Source organism: Phocoena sinus, chromosome X (genome assembly GCF_008692025.1).
Source record: "Phocoena sinus isolate mPhoSin1 chromosome X, mPhoSin1.pri, whole genome shotgun sequence".
Taxonomy (NCBI): Eukaryota; Metazoa; Chordata; class Mammalia; order Artiodactyla; family Phocoenidae; genus Phocoena; species Phocoena sinus.
In genome coordinates, this window is record NC_045784.1 from 127,016,536 (window position 1) to 127,041,360 (window position 24,825).

The 24,825-nt window shown below is 52.4% G+C and overlaps 1 protein-coding gene across 2 annotated transcripts in view; it reads left to right on the forward strand.

The window, feature by feature from the left end:
- MAMLD1 (mastermind like domain containing 1) overlaps positions 1–24,028 on the forward strand; it is a 37,183-nt gene extending 13,155 nt beyond the window's left edge. The window contains exons 3-5 of one of the 2 annotated variants that reach the window (XM_032621032.1): positions 16,487–16,730; positions 22,838–22,922; positions 23,893–24,028. In XM_032621032.1, coding sequence (XP_032476923.1) covers positions 16,487–16,730; positions 22,838–22,878 — 285 coding nt within the window. In that variant the 3' untranslated portion in view covers positions 22,879–22,922; positions 23,893–24,028. Of the gene's footprint in view, positions 1–14,460; positions 14,770–16,486; positions 16,731–22,837; positions 22,923–23,892 lie in introns of those variants that run through there. The other variant, XM_032621031.1, reaches the window with a different exon arrangement.
- Positions 24,029–24,825: the final 797 nt, after the last annotated feature.

The following is a 24,825-nucleotide window of genomic DNA, read 5'->3' on the forward strand; positions in this document are numbered from 1 at the left end:
TAGCAGATTCCTGAGGCACGTGATGTCTTATCTAGTCTGTAAACGTGAGCTCAAGGAGCCTTGGAACAAATGACTGGAAGAAGGCAGGAAGGAATCAACCTATAAATCGGTTGCATCTGCTGTGGCCTCTGAGAATTAAGCTCCTGAGATGGTTTTGAGTGTTTTAGAGTAATTATTGGTAGAAATCCCCAATCTCTGAAGCCCAGGAGGCTGATGAACTCAGATTCTCGTGTTGGACTGAAGGGAGAGCTCCGCCTCTTCACGCAGGGTCCCTACCCCGTGACTGTGACTGTGAGACATTTTCTGGTCCAGTTGGGGCTCTTGTCTGCCAACAGCACGAGGACAGGCACTTGCCTACAATTCTACAAGTGCACTATCTGAATACATTTGATTTCTTCAAACTCTAACATATAACGCCGTATCGGACCTCCAGGGGTAATTTGCACTGGTTGTCCTGTTGCAGCGGTAGCGGTCGTTTCATGCATTTTAGAAGGACAAACAAGACCTCTGGCTGCTATTTCACATACCACAATGATAGCAGCACATGATATAAGAAAAGAAAAAAAAGCTGGCTTAGAAATTCAGGCCACTCATTCCATTGCTTTTTTCCCCAGTTCAGATTCGCCTATGCCGCGCTGGGGCGGCACTGTTATTCCTAACGTAACCCAATCAATTTCAGTTTTGAAGGCTGCTGAGCGTATGTTCTTGTCCTGTCAGACTTTACATGTTAACTTATAAGAACAGTTGGTTGTATTTGAATAAGCTTTCCCCATTGGTTTAAAAGAATTAAAAGGTTGTTTTTTTTTTTTTACTAGTTCATGAGCACAGATTTTTATATCCTTTGTGGAAATGATCTTTGGGGGTTTCGTTTTGATTTGTTTGTTTTTGTCATTTTGACAGCTGTATTGTTAGCTTCTTCTATTTGCTTGATTCGCTTTTCATTTGCAAGTGTCTTCTTTAGCAGAATAATTACATCACAGAGATTCCTTCCTGGCACCCTCCAGAAAGATCTCCTGATGTCCCCTATTGCTATATCAGCTGTTATAGTTCGAGATTGGTACAGATCAAAGTAGCAGAATGGGGTTGAAAAGGGCAGCCTCTGGCAATGGCCTTGACCCCGCCGATTCCCTCTGAACTCCTAGAGCTCCAGCATCGTATAGGTCTGCTCTGCCTGGCCCTTTCCTCAGCAGCCGGTGGGCAGTACTGCTCTTCCAAGCACTGTAGTTACCCCATCCTCACTGCGAAAGGCAGGATTGTAACAGAGGACCCATCCTTTGATGAAACTATGTCAGCCGACTATCGGAATGACCTCATGGCCTCAGGAACTGACCAGACTCCACTGCAAGCAACAGATATGCTTGTGACTTGTCAGAGCTAGATTGACATCCAGTTTAGAGTTTAGAATCCTTCTCCATATGCCCCATTTTTGGAAACAAATGACAAAATCGTGAGGTTGATCAACATTGTAGTCCAGATTGACATATATACACTAATATGTATAAAATGGATAACTAATAAGAACCTGCTGTATAGAAAAATAAATAAAATTTTAAAAATTAAAAAAAAGACATTGTAGTCCAATATGCTGTCTGAGAATTCAGAGCCCTTCAGAGGTTTAAAGGCAACTGGGATGTTCCCACTGAATCTTCCCTGCCACCCCCAATTCTCTGCCCGTTTCCTGACTATTTCTCTCTGAACTGAGCACAGGGCATTGGCGTCAGGCCCTCTGGGTGGGTAAGGCTTTACTGGACTGACCCAAACGCTCCAGGTGCATGAGCCCTGCGCAGGGGAGAGCAGGAAGGTCACTCCCACTCTTCAGTAGATCAAGGGTGTTTTTTTGGCACTCCTTTTTTTTTTTAATTGTAGTCTAGTTGATTTACAATGTTGTGTTGGTTGCAGGTGTACAGCAAAGTGATTCATTTATATATGTTTTTTCAGATTCTTTTCCATTATAGGTTATTACGGGATATTGAGTGTAGTTCCCTGTGCTATACAGTAGGTCCTTGCTGTTTATCTATTTTATATACCTTAGTGTATATCTGCTGATCGGTAAAGTTTTGATATAATATTGGACATGGGTTTGAGAAAGAGAATGCACCCTCCTAGAGCCATCAGCACCCGAGTCACCAACACCTCTTACAGGCTTTTAATTTTTTTGTTTACAGTTATTACCTCTGAAATCAAATCTCGACGTTCTGGTATGGTCTTGGACTTTTCAAGGGATTTAAAAATTTAGGAGCTTGGTGCCAGTAATTGCTTTTAGGAGCTAGCACTGCTAATTTGCTATAGATGGATTCCAGTTTGGATCATCAATTATTTTCTTCACAGAAAGCCACAAAGTACATATTCGAGTTAGCGTCGGAATTGAATTTGATCCAGGAATTCATAATGTTGTTAAGCTAGATTATTGCCACTAAAACGTGGATCACATTCAACTAACGCAAAATAGAGTATTTAAGAGCTTGAGTACCACACTTGAGATCTGAGCGAAGAGCCCAAGGTTGCAATGTGGGATCCGCACCCGATGCGTTCTCTTGATCATCTTGCACAGACAGCTTAGGCGTGCTAGAATTCTCTTTAGATGAACTGGTCTGTGGGTAAAGGAAGATGACTCGAGGCTGAGCAGGGTCCCACAGGCCCCAGGCTTCGTCGTCAGAGATGGGCTGTCCTCCAGCGTGAGGCTGGAGGTGTGACGCAGAGGTCGTGAAGGTCTGAGGGGCCAGGCTGGAGTCTTTGGCAGTTAGGATGTATTGAGTCGCAAATAGCAGGAAATAATAAAGGGGGCTGACTGAGTCCTGTAAGCGGAAGGCCGGCTCTCGGGCAAACTTCAGGTAGTGTCACCGAGGATGCTGTTTCCTCCCTGCCGTCTCTCCGGCCTTCCGGAGCACTGGCTTCGTCTTCAGGCCGGCTCCCCCTTGTGGGCACACGATAGCCCTCAGCAACTCCAGGGGCTGCAGGCCTCCTCCTGCCCTCATCCAGGGGAGCAGAAGAGAGAGCTGCTTTGAGAAGCTCTGTCAGAAGAGCAAAGAAGTGTCTTTCGCAGAAAGCCTCTGGCACTTTGGGCTCAGTGGCCCGAATGGATCACATGCCTACTGTTCTGCCTCGTGTAAGCGGAGCTCGGTGCCCAGCCTCTGCAAGCCCGGGTGGAGCGAGGTTTCCCCAAAGCACATAGGCACGTGGGGCAAGTGGGGCCGCCTGAACGGAAACTGTGGAAGGCAATGAGAGCAAGAGAGCTAGGCGCCAGCGTAGCCATCCGTTGTCTTTGCTGCCATCGACCTCTTTGGCCATCCACAGCCATACCCTCCCTCTTTCCCATGCACGTGCCTCCCAAAATGCTCACTCCTCCAGAAAACCTATGTACTCCCTCCCCAGAGGGGTTCAGTTCCAATCCAGAAACTGCAGATGTCGTGCCATCACCTCAGTTTGGTCAGAGCATAGCCCCTCCTGTTCCCGGGACCCCTGGCCATCGCACTCACCTTGGCAGAGAAAAAGCAGAAGTACAGGACAGGAGGAAAAAAAAAAAAGGAGCTCCCGTTTGGAAAGGAGGAATTGGAAAGCAGCACACGGTGGTCACGAGCCCAGCATCCACGGGCTTAGGGGTTCCTTGCTTCTCCGGGTCTCAGTCTCCTCTTCTGTATAACAAGAAGGTTGGATTAAAGCAGTGGTTCTCTCTGGAGTGTGTCCTGGAGGATTTGTGAAAGTGCAGAGTACTGGGCTCCACCTGCAGAGTTTCTGATTCGGTAGGTCTGGGTGGGACCCAGACATGTGCATTTCTAACAGCTGCTGCTGGCCCAGCGACTCCCACTTTGAGAACCTCTGGTGTAGATGAGTCCCACAGGCCCTGCTGATTCTGACATTTGGGACTCAGCTTTTTCTTAGCTATCTCTTCCGTTCTACATTGATTTACAACAGATTGTTTTATAAATGGGACACACCCTACTCTACCATGTGAATAGCTAAAAACATCTCAGACCCCCAGCTTTGGTTTGTTATCTGATTTTCAGCAAGCGGGCTTAAGGCTTCAGGAGAGCCAACAACTTTCTCGAATTTAATAAGTTAGGAATAGATATACGAAGACTGTTCATCCTTCTTCCCCGCCCCCATCCACTCCTTTTTCCAGGGAGAACCCAGATCCTTAGGCCTCATTTTGAAAGCCTTCTCCCTACGTAATCTGCGTATCCATCAGGTCTTGGGATAGGAGTGGCACTGGGTGAAGCTGTGATGTAGCTGAAGTTGATTTGAGAACTTTGCCAATTGTCTGCCCAGGACCCCCTCACCTGGACAACATCTCTTTGTCCTTCAGGTCACAGCTAAAGTTCAGTTCCCCCAAGAAGCCTCCTCTAACTAACCCCTCACCCCAGCCAGGCTGGGTTCTCCTGTTGTCTGTTCTCTGCAGTATTCCCGTATAGCACTTACCACCTTTGCTACAAATCCCGTTTAAGTGATCTCCATTACATGAACGTGCCTGCTCTAAAAGGGCAACGCCATCTCTGCTTTATCCACCAGTGTTATCACAGCACAGGGCCTGGATCCTGGTGGGTGCTCAGTAAATACGTGTTGCGCGAATGCTATAAGAGGCAGGCTGTGAGCAGATTCCAGCCACCATGTTTTATTACGAGGAAAGCTATCAAACAGTCTATACTACACGTTCTACGATGTGCAGTGACGGTTGCTCCAAAGGAACGAAACAGACAAGCCCTCAGAAGAAACAAACACACGGCTAGAGAGCCTCAGAGTCCCTGGCGACTGCAGCCAAATATTTCATACCCCTGCTGCCTTCTCTCTGGGAACCTGCCACCTGAGAGCTGGGTATCTCCCTACCAGGCACCCTGGGCCTCCTCTCTCCAGACAGCAGCTTCCTGAACACCCAGCTTCACCCCTCCCACACCCATAGTTTGGAGATAGGCATTTGGGTGAAGTCAGTGGAAGCCCCCGCAGCTCACAGCATGCCCCGCCCAGCAGGGCCTAGAGAGCTGGTCTGGGCGAAGCCCACATTTTCCCCCTGGGGTGGTGTGAGTCTAGCGAGGCCCTGAAACGCCTGGCCCCAAGCAACAGCCCGAGTCTCCTGACTCCTGGCTCAGACTCCGGGCTCACAAATTCTGCATCTTGAAGCAGACGGGTGGCTTCAGATACAGGAATGAGATATGAACTTCGTACACTTTTTATCCCCAATGCTGTCATTCCCTACTATTAAATAAAATTTTATAATGAAATTCAACCAAACCTGAAAATTCTATATTGAGAGAAGGCAGATTATTTATTACAGATGAAGTCTACAAACTGACCAGAAGTATACCCTGCAGATGTTGACTTTGAAGACTGTGCCTACATTTAATGTCACTGATGGATCCATTCTCACGGAATGAGCACACATCAAAACGGAGGTCTGTCTGGTTCCCGGAGCTATAGCCCTTCTTCCTCTTAAACAGTCCTATAATCCACCCATTTGCTGGATTGCAAGGCCCTGATGAAGGAGAGACAGCAGTATGGTGGAGACCAGAACCTTCTCCACAGGACAAAGTGTGCTGTGTTTACTGAGAGTTGCTGGACTTGGGCAGGTGGAGACAGTCTAGAGCCCAACTAATGCCCAAGTTAGCCAGGAACCCTGGAAAGCAGATTAGTCTGGGGTTTCCCCATTGTCTTTTTCAAAACAACCAATTCATAAGTGGGGCAAGGAAGGAAAGTCACCAAAAAAGATATGTAGCCCAGGGCTTCCCTGGTGGCGCAGCGGTTGAGAGTCCGCCTGCCGATGCAGGGGACGCGGGTTCGTGCCCCGGTCCGGGAAGATCCTACATGCCACAGAGCGGCTGGGCCCGTGAGCCATGGCCTCTGAGCCTGCGCGTCCGGAGCCTGGGCTCCGCAACGGGAGAGGCCACAACAGTGAGAGGCCCGCGTACCGCAAAAAAAAAAATCTATAGAAACTATAATAAAGCTCCCACAAAAATTAACTCTCTGAGCTGTGAGCCAAGTGCTTGAGGAAGGAGACAGGTGAGCACTTCTCATTTTGCTCACTGCTCACCGTGGGTCATTCACTGGGGCAGTGTGGGAGGGTCAGAGGGTGAGGAAAAAGGGTTTCCTCTTATGTCTGGCAGAGAGAAGAACTAAGTAACCAAGTGCTCCTTTGTGTCTGTTTGGATCTACCAAAAGGCAGACACCAGTATGACACTAGACATGCAAGAAATGTATGGGGCAGGGAGAGCCTGTGAAGGCTAAAGGGAGAGAGAACAAGAGAAGGTGGGCAGAGCCTCAAACCACAATGCAGGTGGCCTATGACGACTGTGGGACAGGGGAGGACTGGGTATGAGGAGTCTCAGACAGCAACTCCAAGAAAGGTTCAGCCAGGCCAATGGAGAACTCTTACATCATCTCACAGATGGGGACACTGAGGCCTTAAAAGGAGAAGGTAGACAAACAAATTTTATGAACAGAGATGCAAAAGTTCTCAACAAGACCCTAGCACACCAAACGCAGTAACATGTGAAAAGCATTATGTACCATAACCAAGCGGGATTTATCCCAGGAATGCAAGGCTGGTTCAACCTATGACAATCAATCAATGTGATAAACAGTATGAACAGAACAAGGGACAAAAACAAAACCACATAATCATCTCAGTAGACACAAAAGGGAAAGGGACTTTCTTAAGCTCATAAAATGAATAGCAAAGCCCAGACTAAACTCAGGTCACCTGACTTCCAGGCCAGAGCTACTATTACGACTTGCCCCTTGTCCTTTCATCCGGTCCTCACAACAGCCCCTGGCAGTGGGCACTATGTCATCCCTGCTTACTGCGTAAGGAGGCTGAGGCTTCGAGAGATGAGATGACTTACCTGAGGCCACCCAGCTGCCGAGCACATGAAGGAGCTAAGCCTAGACCTCAGGTTTCCTGCCTCCCGCTCTGGAACTTTCCCTTGCCCTTCACTGCTCTCCTCGTTGATCGGTGCTGCTGGATTAACCCGATTCCATTAGTTCTCAGCTCACCTACTGCCAAGTCAAGTAGATGGGTTTTTGCTGTAAGCGGATGGGAATGTCCTCCAAATTCCCTGGGGAAAGAGCCCCCTCTCCTATGCCAGTACGTGACAACTCTCAGAGCCCAGGTTGTTGACCTACATCCGTGTAATCTGGGTTAAGTGGCCATTTATATATGTTAACGGCTCAGACATCTTTATGAGGACTGCAGAACTGTAAAGAAGCGAGCGGCACTGGGGAGGTCAGAGGCCAAATGGTTGGAAGGTGGAGGGCAGCGCAGAGAAGAGGGGAATGAGACTGTCCTTTGCTCCTGGACATGCTGAGGACCAGGCCGGCTGGCCTCTGGTGGAGGCCGTCCCAGTGAAAGCTCTCGCTTCCGATCGAAACAAGAAAAAGAAGGCAGAGGTTTCGGACAGTCAGGTAGAGAGAGCGATGCAGTCGGGTCAGGACTCAGAAGGCACCTCGGACTGGGCATCTGGAGTGGTGAGTTCTAGTCTTCTCTGATTTGGGGCAAGGCTCTTCCCTACCGTGAGCCTCAGGGTCCATACCTACCAGGGTCCTCAGAGGGTGGCATTGCAGGGCGCCACACTCAGAGACTGAGTCCCTGCAAAACAGTGCGGATAGATGCTCTCTGTAGGTCTCTCTGACTCTCGGCCTGTCTGTCTTTAACTTGCTTGGTGATCTCTTTTCCCCCAATATTTTAATTGTGGTAAAATGCGCATCACGTCAAATTTACCATCTTAGCCAGTTTTAAGAGTCTGTTGTGCCCTTCATCACCATCAGCCATCCCTAGACCTCTTCTCATCATGTACAACTGAAACTCTGTCCCTATGAAACAATAACACCCCATGACCCACTCTCCTCAGTCCCCGGCAACCACCAATACTCACCTGGCAGGGGAGAGAACGTGATCAGGAAGATGGTTTTCCTAGGGTGAGGCTTAGCCATTGTTTGGTAATCTAGAGCAAACCATGGGCCCTCTCCTTCTCCTCTTGAGAACGAGGACTTGAGTAGGTGATCTCTCATTTCTCCTCGAGTTACGAAAAGCGCGTTAAGGTCGTAGGGAGAGGAGATAGCCCCAGGGAGACAGAATGGGTCAGAAGAAGACAGAAGGTGAGGCCTTCAGTAAAAGGAAAGCAGAGAATGATGCCCCGCTCCCATACCAGTGGGGAAGGAAGAAAACCCAGGTTGCTGTGTGAGAGGCGTAGCAGGAAGGCACAGGCTCATTTGTCATTGGAATACCTGCTTGTGTGTCTATATGGACAAAACCTTGCAGGGAAGAACGCAGACCCCAACTCCTGACCCCTGGAATGGTTGGCATTCCTGACAAGAATTCAGACTGTCAACACCACGCCACCCGAAACCCTGTGAAGAGTGTGCTGATCCCACCCTGTTCCCCAGCAACTGGAGCATCTCCAGAAAGATCTGGGATCGGCAACAGAAAAGAAAAGAAGATCTAAATTCCAAAGTGACTTTTTTAACCTAAATGATGATGATTTTACATGAACTTGAGTTGTTCCTTTGACACGCCATCGTATTTTCTACTTACGTGAGTCCTGTTTTTTTTTTTAATCCATATGATACCTACAGAGGAGCATATAAAACATAAAATAATAAAACCAACACCCGTGTACCCGCCAGGACAGATTAAGAAATAGAACACTCAAAGTATCTTAGAAGCCCTCCCTCTTCCCAGAGAGAGATAGCAGCTATCTGAGTGCCAACTCTAGGAACCCACCCACGGCTCCTTGGTGACCTTCGAGCTCATTCTAGTTAGATTAGGTGTATCACCAGTCTCTTTAGGTAGTTATTTTCTGCATAGATTCCCACAGATGGGTCGTCCCATCTCTTCTGTGTTCATCCTTACCAGTTTCAGTCTTAGATGGAGACCTTGCCTTTTTTCAATATGTTTTAAGATCTTCTGATTACAAGAATAATATATGCTCTTTGTAGTAAACTTTGAAAATGCAGAAAAGTGTAGCGAAAACACAAATCCCATGAGATAACAAAATACATAAATATACAATGTATAAATTAGCCAGGGATAACCGCTGTTAACATGCTGGAATACACATTATTTTTTTTCTGTGCCAAAATATGTATTTCACATGACTGGCGTTAAGCTGTGTATATAGCTTTTTCCTTTTATTGTGAAACGTGACATAGATACAGGAAAGTCTGCAAGGCCTATATGAACAGTTTGAAGAAGTATAAAGTGAAAATCTGTGTCACTACTGGTTAGGTTGAGAAATAGAACATGGTCGACCCCCGAGTAGAACCCGCACCCCTGCTGCCATGTGCCCCTTCTGGTAGAATTAACCACTATCTTGATTCCAACGTTCTCTTGCTTTTCTATATAGTTGCACTACTTATTCATGAGCTCTTCAACAAGCGATCGATTTGTCTTGAAGAACCAAGTGGCAGGCACCATCTAGGTGCTTAAAGGCAGCAAAGGGTCACGGTGCCACTATTCAGTGGAGGCTTCCAGAAGAGAAGCTGCTCCCGTCTTAGGGAAGTCAGTGACTAAAGGCACCACGGATCCGGCCATGTGTGAAGCCCACCGATGTCAGGACTCGTGGCGGAGTCATGGGCGTGGTACCGGACAGACAAAAGGAATCTGGCCCGAGGGCTTTTTTTCCGCCACAGCCTGCCTCCAGGCCCTCCAGCTTCCAGGTGGAGGTCAACAGAGAACACCTCTGTGGGGTGAAGCAAATTCGGGCAGCAGGATACGGAAGACAGAGCAGGAAATTCAGCAGCAAATGGTCAAGCCAGATCTCTGCCAGAGAGGAGGAGAGGCAGATACCCAGGGCTGTGGAGGCGGGATGGCCATCCAGGCATCTGCCTCACTGTGTTGGCCACCCACGTGCACTTCACCTGCCAGGTCCAGAGACCACCTGGGGCTGCTTTTCCTGAGCCTGCCACGTAGACCAAGCTGCCTCTCCACTTTCCCCTCTGCCATTCTGCGATTCAGCTTCCCGGGGGCCGTGGAGTCAGTTAGCGCTGGTCTAGCTGCCTTTGAGCTTGGGGTAATGCATTCTCCTTATCCTTGCAGGATTGTGTCTTTAAAAACCAAACCAGGCCAACCCCTCACGGGACTTTTAGTGGGGCTTTGCGAGGGAGTGAATTTAGGTGCATGCATTAGGTCTGCCGTCTCGATCCGGAAGTCTCCAAAGGAAATCCTGCCGCGCCCTTCCTCGGTTGCCTGAATGTGATGGTCAGTCGGATGGCTTCTTTGGAACCCCGGGGCCTGTCAGCAGTGCTTACTGCACGCAGCGGGGAGACACTGGACGGAATGGGGGGAGGATTCGGTGCGCGTAAGCAGAAGGGTTACGCTTTGGACACGGTAGCTGTTCATCATCGGTCACCCTCATCATCCTGAGACGATAGGAGCCTTGCAGAAGCTGTCAGAGCCTGGCTCCAGAGGCTCTGGACTCTCGAGAGCTTTGGTATCCTTTGACCCAGTCCGTGACGCTCCTTGTAGCAGTGCCCTTGACCTCACCTTGCTCGTAGGCTGATTCCCGGTGGCCCAAGTAGCCTGACCAGACGTGCAGTCTTCCTTGTCTATAACCCAGCGTTACCAATGATGGGCACAGCCCTGGCCACTCTGCAAAAATGCCCCACGGAAAACAGCTCCAGACATTTACACTTGGAAATACTAACATTCAATTATACACATTTTTTTGAAGTTTTAACAAAACCAGATGTATTAAGTTTGCAATTATAGTTTGAAATATTTAGTGAAATTTACAAGTTTAAATGTGATGTTTACATTTTTAAGCTTATTTGTTTTTTTTTAACATCTTTATTGGGGTGTAATTGCCTTACAATGGTGTGTTAGTTTCTGCTTTATAACAAAGTGAATCGGTTATACATATACATATGTTCCCATATCTCTTCCCTCTTGCGTCTCCCTCCCTCCCACCCTCCCTATCCCACCCTACCAAACTTAAGGTAGATAGCTAGCGGGAAGCAGCTGCATAGCACAGGGAGATCAGCTCGGTGCTTTGTGACCGCCTGGAGGGGTGGGATAGGGAGGTCAATTATACACGTTTATAGAGGAAAAGTCCAGAAAAGCTGAAAGGAAACTTTTACAAAATGCAAATTTACAGAAGAGATCCAGCGAATGATAGGATTGGTGCTACCTTAGAGGTTTTCTTGCAGAATCTCTCTAGTGACACTCCCACTCCCTGTACCACATGTATCAGAACAGAAATCCCTCAACTTGGAGTTCTCATTTTAGGATACAGTTGTTATAAAAGGAAAACAACACCTGGGTCACACAATAGCCCACCCAGCAGCCCTTGCACGGCTATGAGACCCTGGCAGCACTCCAGAATCTTCTTGCTGCTGGTCTGCTTATATATCACATTAGCAAAAGTTTCAGTTGGGCAATTGGATCAAGCAAAACTCGGGGCCTGGGCTTTGTAGTCAGACAATGTCTGGGTTCTAGTCCAGGCCCTGGCACTTACTAACGACTGACCTCGAGCAAGGTAGTTGCTTAACCTTTCTCTTTGTGCCTCAGTTTCCTCATCTTTACAATGGGATCATACCAGTGCCCCCCTCTTCGGATCGTTCTAAGAATTAATTAATTGAAATGACTCCAGGGAAGGGCTGAACCCAGTGCCTTAGATTAAGTTCTCAATAAATGTTTCTAATATTATCATCGTCGTTTATTATTATTATTAGTCTGTTTTACCGAGAGATAGGAAAAGTGATAGCTCCGCTGAGCTATGTTGGCCAGACCACGCCTTAGAGCATGTTCAGTTCTAGGAGGAGCGGATCAAGATGGTGGAATAGAAGGACGTGCAGCTCACCTCCTCCCACAGGACAGTGCCTGGAACGTTGTAAAAGGGCTTGATACACGGCAGAGGTATTATTGTTAATTAAGACTACCACTGACTAACCTTCAGAGAATACAGCACGCAGGCACTACACGTGTGTTAGTTAATTCGGTGAATCCTCATAACCTCCGCCCCTCTATGAATGACGCACTTCTATGACTTCCCCTTTACAGATGAGGATATCAAGGCACAGAAGGGTTAAGTGGCTTCCCCCAATTACCTAGCTAAGAAGTGGCAAATCCATGATTCAAGCCCAGACCCTCTCTCTCCGCTCTTAGCCAGTATGGTGAAAAGCTGTGCTCTCCGTTACTGTCACCAGCATTCACAGGTGGCTATTTAAATTCATTAAAAGTGAATACAATTAAGAACTCAGTTCTTCATTTGCGCTAGACACATTGCAGGTGCTCTATTGTCGCATGTGGTCGGTGGCTACCGTATCGGACAGCACAGGTGTAGAGCATTCTGTTCTTTCTGGGAGGAGGCTTCAGCATCATCAAGGTTCTGTGGGACTGTGCTGCTTTGTTGAGCGTCTACGATTCTATTTCTTACAAAATCTCAGGCTTGAGTTGTATAGCTTTTTCCTAGTGTTATTAATAGATGCACGCTTGTGATATATTGAAATCCCATTTGCATTTGGCCAAGTAGTGTAATGGCAAGTAAGAGGCCAAGAAGTCTGACTCACATTACACTTCCCCGGTTTCCCAAAGCATTACTTCACATTTACGAAGTCGTCTCCTGTCACCTCTGTTTGACAAGTCTGCACATTCATGCATTTGCCCAGAGACCCAGCTTCTTCCGCAGCTCTGCCTTGCCCTCTTTGAGCTATCTGCATAGCATTTAGTACCCTAGCATGTCCATCTCACTCGTGGCTTGAACAGCTGGGGCTGGCTTCTGAAGTCAGCCCAGCCGTGAGTGACCTTGGCCCCCGAGAGTCTCTGGCACACGCACCAAGTCTCCAGTTCCTTCTTGTGGGCTCTCTCTGCTCGCCTCTGTTACGCGGTTAGTAAAGCAAAGGAGGAGTGAAGCAGGATTTGTTGCCTGAACTTTCAGGCTGAGTAAGTCTAGACATCAACGAGCTCCCAGAAGCCAGCGGAATTACAGTACACAACTGTAACCTTGTGAATGCGCATGTATTTCCTTCCGACCTCCACGGCGAAGACTGGACCGAGATCGAATCCGGTCGATAACTGATAAAGCCAGAGCAGGTACCCGCTTCTTGCAAAGCGTCTGAGTGTCTGTGCGGGTTAGTCATAATCTGAGCTCCTTACACCACAGCCCATTTGCTCTACGGTGAGGTCACAGAATAGCCGACAGCGTGGTTACTCCAGTGTAGATGAAGGATACCCGACTGCTTCTCTCCGTGTGCAGAGAAGGAGCCCTCTTCTCCGAAACCCAGCAGTTGCTTGGGTTTTAGTCACTCTGTAAATCAGGTCCAGGTCTGTACCCACTCTCCTGTGTGTGTCCTGGGTAAAGCTATCTCCACTTCCTTGTCTTGTAAACTGGGGACAGTCTCAAATGTACATGTGTGTGCACGGTTAGTGCAGTAAATGTTAGCTGACGTTATTTCCACGGTGTGATGACCTCTGTTCTACTGATGGGTTTTATTAACCCAACGGCGTTGAAAAGAGATGAGTAAATGTGTTTAAAATGAGGGTCAAGGCTCACTTTTATCATTAACGTTCACCCCAAAAAAGAAGCCAGCACAGTGCTCACTGGACTAGCATATCCCGAGTGCCTGGGATATCGTGCCAAGCTCATAACAGATACAGTCAGTTGAATTTTCCAAATATTTGCTGAACCCTTTGCCTGTGCCAGGCACTGTCTGGGCACCAGAGGGATTTAAAGATGATTAAGACTTGGCCCGACAAGGATGTTCAGTCAGCCAGAGGAGCTGGACCAAAGGAGAGGCAGAATTCCCAGGGTGGATCTCCAAGGACATGCAGGGTTCCAGACGGGAAACTTGGAGAAAGGGCTCTCTGGGCTACCGAAGCAAGGAGCGCGATCACAGGGGACTGAACGCGGGCGGCAGCCTGTCTGGGGAACTCCAAGGACATGGGTATGACTGCGGGGTAGTGTACCTGACACCATGGGACAGGAAACCTGCCTGCCAAGAAGGCAGGAGGCCAAGGAACAAAGAGCCCTAATTGCAAAGTTTAGCAGGACGTGCCTGGGGCTCTAAGTGGCTGCAAGCCATTAGAGGGACCCAGGGACAACCTCGTTCCAGCAAGTTCTCTAGCAATCACGGGAAGCCCAGTGGGGGTGAGCTCTGTGAAATCGGGCCCCAGCATCGGGCACTCTCCATCCCAGGGTCTGATTATCTGAAATGTGGGATCACGCGGAGCCGGCCAGTCCGAGAGGTAGTAATCACGCCCACCAGTTATGGACTGGCTTTGCTTTGCTGAGATTTTCAGTGATTCCAAAGACAGAGGTGGGTTTACCTTATGTGTGGAAACCTCTAGGCGTTGAAAAGTGCCAACCACGTTTTCTTTGGAAGCTGGACCTCCCACTTAACAGGGAGTGTGATAGCAGTTTCTTTTCCAAAGTAAATAAAACGGAGAAGACACACAAAGCATCAGCTACAAAGCTCCTTGTCGGTCAGAGTCAAGACTGAATCTCATCTAGTTTATTTCTTTTCTTTTTTTTAACCAAGGATTACACCGGTCCGCGAAGCGCCTGCTCCCATTCTGCTCCACTTGAATGGGTGGCCGCAGCCCCGTTCCCAACTGCTGCCGAAACAGAACTGCCCACACCGTCGGGGCACCTTCTGCTGCTGGTAATTTCCATGTACCATCTGCAGGGTTTTTTCTGCCTGATGAACTACCGAGGCGCTGTGAGCGTATGTTCATGCTGATGGGGGTTCTTGCTTCCTGACCCGTCACTAAAATCCTACAAGTCACATGAAGCTACCAGGGATTCCTGAGCAAAAGCTTAAAATGCTTCAGTTCCCTACAAATAAGCCCCACTCATTGCTTTCAGCCCAAGGGGAGGGGCGCCGGGCCCTCTGTAGTTGGCTTATCGTCAGAATGGCAAAGAAAGTTTTCCTTCCCACGTGCAGTGAGTTCACTTGCTAAGCGTATTTCACGTGGTTTTTTGGTTTTGTTTTTCTTTGGGGAGAGGGGTGTCATCTCTAAAGCTCTCCAAGTAGTTAGGTTTTCTTCCTAATCCCATCTTTGAGTATTTATAATGTGTCCTTAAAATTTTGCCTGGGGATCCCTTGTAAAATCCGGCCTGTACTTTTCTTAATGACACACTTGAACAGTTTCTACATTTCCAAGCCTGGTTTCCATACGACAAGCTAATCACACACATGCACACACCGTGTCAAACTTCATGTGGACCTGGGAACCAGGCAAGCCTGGATTTGCATCCTCCCCTGCTACTAACTAGCTGTGTGACTTTGGGCAACTTCGTTAACCTCTCTGGGCCTCAGTGTCCTCCTCTGTAAAATGAGGACAGTAGTCGTTCCTGCCTCATATACAGCTGTTGCAAGGATTGAGTGAGACTGAGTATTGAAAGCACTCGGGTTAGTGCCTGGTACGTAGCAAATGCTCGATAAATTCAGTGGTGGCAGTTTTTATCGTTAATTCAAATACGGCATCCAAATATCTACTGGCCTGTCATCCATCACAGAGGCTCTCCCACAGTAGGCGCTTAGTCGTGTTTATTGTCATGAATTGAATTGACTCCGACTGTTTAGCTTAGATTCGGAGGATAAATATTTCCCTTTCTACTGGGCTGTTTGATAGACACAGGCGATCACTCAAAGCTCAGGTGTTAAAAGCACGGCAATGAAGAGGCTGCTTCACGTAGAAAGACCTTCTCCTCAAGGCAGGCTCCCCCTGGTCCTCTCGGGCGCCCCCTGTGGCCGAGCGCTCGCTGTGCTCGGCAGGGTGTCACAGCTGTCTCGGCAGCTCCTTGGAGTCTTGAGGCTTCCTGTGACGTGGATATCAAGTGTGAGGGTTTTTAATTGCCTTTGGCTGAAAGAATTGGGTCAGATGTTCAATTCGGGTGAAATCCCTGCCTTCTAAAATATGACGGAAAGGGGAGGTGCCGCTCACACGCAAGTCCTGAAACGTGGGGGCCCCGGCAAGGTGAAGTGCAGTGAGGGCTGCCGCTCAGGGCTGGGCTGCTGTGAGGTTTCCACCTGACTGCTTGGTTTTGCACTCACCATTTGGTTTTGCAGATCCCTCAGCATGTGTCTACACACACGTACCTACACACCAGTTTAGAATGGTGTGCTCTGTGGTGGGGGGAGGGGCGTGGGGCGGGATCGGGATTGGTCAAGGTCATTGCTGATGACGTAGCTTGACTCCCATTTCCAACAAGACAGTGACTGATGGAGGCAGAGGCTCCTTAACTGAGACCCACGGATGGGTAGTAAGTGGTCCAGAAAACCCCTGAGATTATACGTAAGATGTCGGTGGGCTGGGAAGGGGGAGACACCAGCGTAAGTGCTTTTTCTGTGGAGAGAGACCATAGCTTTTAACCGATTCTCAAAGGAGTCTGTGACCCAAGACAACTAAGACCACAAAGCTGTTGGGTTTGGTTGGCCCGGACCACTTGGTGTGTCTAACCGAGCACCCAGACGACCCCACTAGGCGGTCAGGGCAGTGACAAGAGCATTCAGAGGCATGTTGTGGCCACGCCGCTGATGGACTCTTCAATGGTTGTTGTAGACTCATGTAGACAAAGCCTGCAAGCTTGGGGAAGCCAGGCCCCCCCAGGTCAGCCTCGGGCGACAGCCCCCATCCTGCCAGGCCCTGGGGAGTGAGTCCTTCCTGCCCGGCAGCTCCTTTGCTCAGGAGCTGGCCCGAGTCACCTCCTCGTACAGCACCTCAGAGGCAGCGCCCTGGGGCGGCTGGGATCCGAAGGCCTGGAGGCAGGTGCCCGCTCCACCACTGCCTAGCTGCGACGCTGTCGGTAAGTCACTTCCCCCAGCCTCGCTTTCCTCATCTGTCAGCTGGGCACGGTCCCCTGCTCAGCCCGCCCGCCTGCCGTACAGGGTTGTTGGGAGGCAAAGAGGAGGTGACAGCCCGGCCCGTAAAGCTCTGTTCACCTAGGAGGGATTTCTAGCAGAGAGACCACCCAGGCAAGCAGACTGCTCCGGCATCTCAGCCTCATCTTTGGGGCACTGAGTGGTGATCGCCCTGGGCGCAGTTGCTCCCTCCCGGCTGTTGGCCTTCCAGCACCCCAGTTCATTCCCTGCCTGTCTGTCCCTGCGGCCAGGCTGTGAGTCCGTGGGGGGCACGGGGCTGCGCTTCTGCACCTCCGAATCCCACCCCCCACATCCGCCCCGACCCCGTGCCCGCCTGCTCCATAGCTGGTGGGCGCTCGGGAACTGCCTCTCCCTCCAGCGATCTGCTGTGGACTCTGCGCCCCGAGGTGTTCTTTGACCCCACCTGGGGCTCACGCACCCCAAGAAGTGGGAAGTTGGATCGCCCCGCTGGAGGACCGGTAGCCCCGGGGGAGGGCAGGCAGAAGGAAGCCCGGCCAAGCCTGTCCAAGATGGCCGTGAGTTTGCATCGTCCTGCAGATTCTAAAAGAAATGGCTTGACTTGCCCTAAAGAGTCACGTTAGTGGTCACGAGAGAAAGATGGTGGACGCCAGCCAGAGCGGGCCTTTGCAGAGAATTTCACTGGGCTCGTGGAGCTGTTCTGGTGCATGAAATATCAGTGTGTACGGGATGTCAGACCTCTCTGCAGAGAAAGCTAGAGAAATGAGCATTGGCTGAGTGATAGTGATCAGAAGATGCTCATCCAGCTGAAAGGACCTCCGGGATTCTGGCCTTTAATGGAAATGCTGCTTCGGTACGTGAGGCCTTGCTCTCCCCATCCCACCTGCCTCGGCCCGCAAGAACAAGCAGTGCTTTCCATTCAAGGGCTATCGATTTTTCTCTCTCTTTTTTTTCCCCCTTTTCTCTGTGTGCTCTCACAGTGCTCTCCGGCTTGTCCAGTACAAAGCTGCCAGGGAAACAGAATTAACAAAACGGATTGGGGCATCGTCCACTCAGGATGTCTCTGAGTTCCACCCTGGTCTGACCTGTTTTTCCCTGTCCCCAAAACGCAAAAAATGAGGGATCCAAGCTAGCTTGCCTCGAGAGAATTCATTTCCCCATCTTATTATCTCTCTTCAAAGCCAAGCCAGGCCTTCCACCCTGCACTGGAGGTGGGGGGCAGGCGGAGGCTTGGCCCTCAGATCTTCCCTACGAAGCTTTGGAAGTTGGGCCCACCTCGGGGGGCTTTGAGGGACAGGACCTCCAGCTCAGCCATGACTCAGGAAGACCAGACACAGTGTGAGACGGAGGATGCAGGCACCCCAGGGGAAGAAGAAAGGCGAGCTGCAAAGACATTTGTTTCCTTTGCGGCCAGATCAATCCCAGCATGTAGACCCAGCCCTTCCGGGACCAGGCAGCCCTGAAACCACCGAGATGGAGGTGGAGTCAGAAGAGAGTTCGTATAGCTGGAGGTCAACTGCAAAGGCAGAAAATGGAAAAGAGAAAAGTCGTTTTCGACGGCGTTGATTTTGTGAAGCACGCGGTGGCAGCTTCAGATCGGTGCAAACCCAAGGGCAGCATCATGACCGTGGGGGTGGTCCCTGTCTCCTGCTCCAGAGGCCCCAAGGGTCAAAGAAAGACCTCAGCAGGCCACTGGTGCCCCGGCGTCCGGGTGTGGCATGTTCCCACGTACCCTGAGGGCCCCACGGCCTGCGCCTGCGTTTCTGCCGTGCCCGCCCGACTCCCCATCCCTTCGCTCTGTTGTGTTCTCTTTAGTAGATGTGCCACCATTGGCAATGATTTTCTGTGATTGACTCGCTTGCGTCTTGCCAGTTGCCCCCTCCATTGTAAGCTTCATGAGAGTAGAGACACACAGTGCCACCCCCATGCCTGGGACAGAGCCTGGCCCGTGGTAGGCCCGTGAGAAATGTCCATCAGCTGACTGACAGAGGGGCTCACCGGGCTGCCAGGTAAACCCTATATCTTCCCACCCGGAGTCAGGGAGGCTGCCTTCCGGGCAGGGAAAGGCATTGAGCAGAGGCCCGAGGAAAGGGCAGGTGTGTGGCCGCCCCTCCCCCCGCCCTGGCCTTGGCCTCTGAGGTCCGCAGGGAAGAGTGGTGGCCTGATGACCCACTCAGCACTCCCATGTGGAGGCACTCTGGAGAAACTGAGTCACGGGCTCAGAGAGTTAGGAGCGGGGGTTAGGAAACACTGAAGCTGGCCTGCCGTTCGCCGTGGGCAGCCCGTTTCTGAAGGACACCTGAGGAGAGTTTTAGCCTAAGAGCATCCACGCCCCCTCAAACAGGGCTTCGGGTCTGAGGAGTCCCCATCCACAGGCGTGTGGGAGTCCCTAGAATTCAGGTCTCCACGCAGAGCGCTGTCTTCCCGTCATTTCAAAGGAAAAGTCACAAGAGTGGGTGAGTTGTTTCCAAATTTGGCTTCCCAAAACCACAAAAGAAGGTGCTATTCCTATTGGAGGAAGAAACAAACCAACCGACCCACACACTAGAGCTCGCTAACCTTTGAACCTTTAACACAGAGGCGAGTGGCTTCTGCTGTGGCAGGCTGGCTCTGCGTGGGGCACCCAGGGCCTTGTCTACTGGGAAGGGAGCAAGGAGCTGCCTGGTGCTGGAAAAAGAAAAACCCTCCCTCTGCCCCTCCTCCCCCTCCCCCTCCCCTCCTCCCCTCCCCCTCCCCTCCCCTCCTCCCCCTTTCTCCTCCTCTTCCTCCTCTCTGTCTCCCTCTCCCCTCCCCTCCCTCTCTCCCTTCTCTGTCCTCCCGTCTCTCTCCCTCCCCCCTCCTTCCCTCTCTTAGCTCTGCTGCACAAAATAAGGCTTCACGTCCATCCCTGCATTCCCCCAGAGCTGTTCCCTTGGAGTCCTCTCCCCGGTCAGAATGCTCTCCTCTCGGGGATCGTGGGGCAAGTAACTTCAGGCCGAATCTGCCCAAGACGCAGGAACCCTGTGTGCGCATCCGTGTGGAAGGTTTGTTCGTATTCTGCCTCTGCCTCATCCCGCATCCCGTTAGAGCGTCCCTGGGTCTTATGAAGTGGTTGAATCAGTAATGAGACCGTTCTCGGCCTGCAGTGGGGAGAGGACGCATCAGGTGCGCGCTCTGGGGCTCACAGGAGACATCCTCCTGGGATGGCCAAAGGGTGAGGCCCATGGGGCGGCCTGGCCTCCCCGGGGGGGCCCAGTGTCGGGCTCTCTGCTGTGTTGGGGTTCGGGCCGGCCCTTTGCCTGTCTCTCCTGCCTGTGCCTATAGCACCCGCAGGTGAACGCTAGCCCTCAGGTGAGCCCCCAGAGCTTCCTGGGACATCGGCATGAAGCTCCTCGAAAGGCAGCCCCAGGACTTCCTGGATCACCATCCTGGCCGAGGCCCGTCTGTGAAGGTGGCCCCTTGGCCAGGTGGGAGGAGGAGCCAGGCCCTCGTTCCTGGGGAGACTTCCTTCCGGGGACCACGTGGGGAAGCACACCTAGGCTCACACAGGCCCACCTGACGCCGCCCCGCCGGCGTCACCTGGCTCCATGACAGCCGACCGCAGCCCTAGGAAAGGCAGGCCTTGGATGAGCTCCTCCACGACCATGGTGGTGGAAAGCCACGGGTTGCCTGGGCCATCCTTCAGAGCGTCCATCACTAAGCAGCCGCTGCTTCCTCCTGGTCACTGAAAACATTTGTCATTTCCTGTTTTCTCCATTTTCCAACGATTCTAATTGTCAGTGTCAAAAGGCAACAACTGTTTTCTTGGGGCTTATCTTTGGAGCACATTGATTCAGAACAAAGGATGGGGGCCTCTGTCTGCAAAACAAAGGAAGCAGCCTCCTGGGGAGGCCTGGAGAGAATGCCCTGGCTGCTCTGCCAGGGACAACAGGACAGGCCGGGAGCAGAGGGCTGGCGGTGCCCCCCCGGATGCCCCAGCAGCGTGAAGAGAGCCCTGCTCGATGGCGGCACCCCAGGCCGGCGTCGGCCGTGCCCTTTGGACTTGGCAGCTTCTGTAGCCGTGCCGCTCAGCAGACTTGCGCTTAAACTCTGGATCCTCTGGGTTTCTGTGCTTCCTTGGATGAACGCCGGCCAGCATCCCGTTGTCCCTGTAACTGTGGACCGTTCGAGAAGCACTCCCTTTCATGTGGCAGACACTGCCCACTTCCTCCACTCTGACCTCTGCCCCAGCCTCGCCTTCACTTTGGTTTCCCAGGCCCTGGGGGCGTCTTTCCTCTCTACCTCCCTCCCTTTGGACTCTTCTGCCTGTCCCCTGCTTTGTCTTTCGTCGCACTCTGTAGCCTCCACCTGCCCTTCCCCCACTCCGTACAACTTTCTGTTATTTGATGCACCTAATGGAGCAGCTGGTGGGGATGGAGTTAGGGCTGGTGTAGACAGCAGGGCACAGGAGCCGGTTCCTGGAAGCAGCGGGCTGGGGAGGCAGATGCAGTGGATCTGCAGTTAGGAGACGCTGCACTTCCCCAGCTGCGTCACCTTGAGCAAGTCACTTACCCTCTGTGAGCCTCAGTTGTCACGTCAGTAAGCTGGGACCATAGGTCTTCTACCCAGATCTCCTAGGGCTGGTGGGAGGTTCGATGGCAAGAACAGAGGCGAGAGGGCTCCCCCAGTTCCCGATGGGGTGGCCTTGGATGGTCATGTGACCCCTGTGCTCCTGAGGTCCTGTCTCCCCACCCCACGCTTTAGCAGGAAGACGGCAGCTCCAGGGCTGAAGAGCGACATCCCTGGCACCCACCTCCCAGCAGCCCCGGGGGAAGGGGGGCAAGAGCTCGGACAGGAAGCAGGCTGAGGGTGGGAAGCTGACATCGCTTGCGGTGTGGCCCGCCCACTGCCACGTGTTTGTCCTCTCTGCCTTGGCAGGAACCGAGGCCGAGAACTGCCCGACAGGCCCGGGCGCCGGGCGCTCTCCCAAGCGCCGGCCCTCCGAGTGCAGAGAAGCAGGCCCCGGGCAGCCTGTGTTGCCGGGTCAAGTCTTCTGGCATCTGGGGGGCGGGGGACGCAGTTCCGAAAGTAAACTCAGGGAGACGTGCTCCCCGACAGAGCTGCCTTGCTTGGTGGCGCACGAGGAAGCAGACTCCTTGAGAAGGGGACAGAGGCGGCAGCGGGTGAGCGCTGGACTGGGAAGCAGACCTGGGGCCCAGTCACAGCCTGGCGCCGAATGGCTGAGGGGCTTGGGGCCAGTTGTGCCTTCTCCCGGCCTTCAGCTGGCTGGCTCGCGGCTGTCCCCTTGAGCGGCTCCCAGCCTCAGGGCTGGGACTGCAGCCGTGGAACGTGGCTCCTCCCCCTGCCCACCCAGCTTGCGGATGGAGACCGGGAGCCCGTTCCCATCGCCCATGTGCGGCCGATCAGGCAAGCGAAGGGAAGCTGGGACTGAGTGGCTACTCCGGGTGTCGGCCAGTGCGTCCATCTGATCGTGTGATCATCGCGCCCTTCGTGCCAGGACCACCTGGAACAAGCCTTGGCCCTTTCCCCATGACAGCCCCGACATCCCTGGTTCGCTCAGCCATTCTTTGCCCTCGTGGTTGGGAGCCCAAGCCCTACCTCCATCACTTAGCGTCCTCCGCGTGCGGCCAGTTTGTCTGGGTCTCCCTGAGGCTGGCATACGCCCAAACTCTTGTCAGCACCGTAGACGTGGTCTGGCCAAAGCAGAGTAGTGTAGGACTGTCACCTGCCTCCTTCTACATACTCTGCTTCTATTAACGCAGCCTAATGTCACATTTGCTGCCCCATCCTGAGCAGAAGGATGTCCAGAATGCCTCAATCTTTCTTCTCCGTGCTCTTGCTGTTAAGCTCTGTGTCTCCCGCCCTATCCTACGCTGTCGCAGTTGGTTTTTTAACCCAGGTGCAGAATCCTACTTTTGTTTATACCTGCGGAGTTTTGCTTGGGAGGGTGGGGCATGCATGCGAGTGTGTGTTGGTGCGTTCACTCATGCTTTCTGCTACACCAAAGCCAAGTCCTGAGTCCCCACACAGAGATCCCAAGGCTAGTATTTCTTGGTAGCCCTAATCTGACACTTCTTTTTCATCTTCTATTTAGCAAGAGAAGCAGAAATCAGGTCTTATGGCAATGATCCCTGAACAGCGGAGTGCATATCTCGCCCAACAGATGAGTCAATTTCAAGGTAAGCACTTAAACTCGATGTTCTCGAAAGGGTGGGCCAGGGGGAGTGTGTGTGAGGTTGGGGGAGAATTCATTCCAGCAGAAACAGTTACTGAGATGTTTCTGAAAAGCATTGAGGGAAAGAGAGGAGGTCTGCAAGGCACTTCCAGAGCAGCCTGGTTGGATCCGTCACGTGGAAAGCTTAAGTAGAGTCCCAGTGAAACGCTCAGTCTTAATGGCTCTGAAATCGCTGTTTGATTCAAGAGATTGATTCAACCATGGCATCTAGGACTGTAATCAACATTGACTGGCCGCAGATACAGCTGTTAGCCAAAAACCAGACACGGTCTCTGCCAGACTAGCAGGGAAAACATGCGTTAAGTAGTCCTCCCCAGCCAGTAGTGACATTGGACCAGGCCAAGGGTATTCTTGCCTGGGGTTTGGGGGAAGCTGCTTGCCCTCCAACAGGTGTTCAGCAGCTTCATTGTAGCCCAGTGGCCAGCAATGGCCCATTGCTCCTGCATTCTCTTGCAAAAACCCCTGTTCCTCTGGGTCTGATACCAGCTGAATGTCCCACCTGTCCAGGCTGGAGTGGCAGGGACAGGACGGACAAGTTCCAGAAAGGCCAGTGTCAAGGACTGGGCATCCTTCAGGGGGTGGGCGGTGCCAGGCCTGCGTACGGATCCTGCGTAGAAAAGTAGACCCAGACCCTGGCTTTATGGAGCTTACAACCTACTGGCACTTTCAGGCCAATGTGATCTGCTCTTGGGTGGAGGGGGAGCCATGAGCACAGACCCAGGGGGTCTAGGAGGGCTTCCCCCAAGAACTGCAGTCCGTGCTGAGGGTGGAGGAACCAGGGGAGCAGGGGATGCTCGGGAAGAATCCAGGGCGGAAGGTGAGAGGTCAGTGCTGGGCCGGTGGCTCCCCGCCAGCAGCTGCGGCCCAAGTTGAAGATGCCTTTGGAACTGACCCCCACTTCTCTCTTTCTGTAGCCGTCCAAGATCAAGTCACCTCCAAGTGTAGCCGGACCAAGGCAAGCTCCCCACCCAGCCAACCCATGATGCCACCCGGAGCTGCGCTCCTCCAGAGCGCTCTGAGCCCAGGAATGGTCCCGCCCGCCAGGCACCAGAGCCGGGAGGGCGTGGGCCTGATGTCACCACCTCCAGGCAAGCAGCACGGGACTTTCAGCTCCAGCCCCCCGTTTCCCACACCCTTGCGCTTGAGCCACAACCCCGCGGGCAGCCTCGGGTCCACCTGCCGGCGCACGCGGATTCCCAAGGCCGCCCCCACGGGAGTGCCCCTGCCCGGCTTCTGTCCCAGCCCCCTGGGCAGCCAGCCCCTGAGTCCCCACCAGCTCAGACAGCCCTGCGTGCCAAGAATGCCCACCGTGCTCCACAACGCTGCCTGGGTGGCAGCAGCGGCAGCTGTGAGCACCGCGGTGTTGAGGGGGCCACCCCCGAGGCAAGCAGCCCACGGCATCCAGCAGCATTTCCATAGCAACTCCCTCTTTGCCAAGGCCCCCGTGAGAGTCCCCCAGGGAGCCCCAGTGTTTCCATCACAACAGGCAGTCGTGTCCCCCAGTCAGGTGGCCCCGGGAGGCAGACCCAGCCAGAAGGTGGGCGCTGCCCCCACCAACCCCAGCTTCAGCCTGCTGGGCCACCAGAGCCTCAGACAGAGCCCGCTGCGGGGTCCCGTGCCTGTGCTGCACGCCACCAAGTCCCTCCAGCAAGGCATGGCCAGCTTCGGGCCCGTGAGTCCCATCCAGGGCATCGAGCCACCAAGCTATGTGGCTGCCACCGCCGCTGCCGCCGCCGCCGCCACCGTCGCTGCCAGCCCGTCCCCTGGTCCCTTCAACAGCGTGGGGAGCCCCCCTGAGTTGCCACCCTATGCCTTGTTGCCCCAGGCCTCGCTGAACGATCTCATCT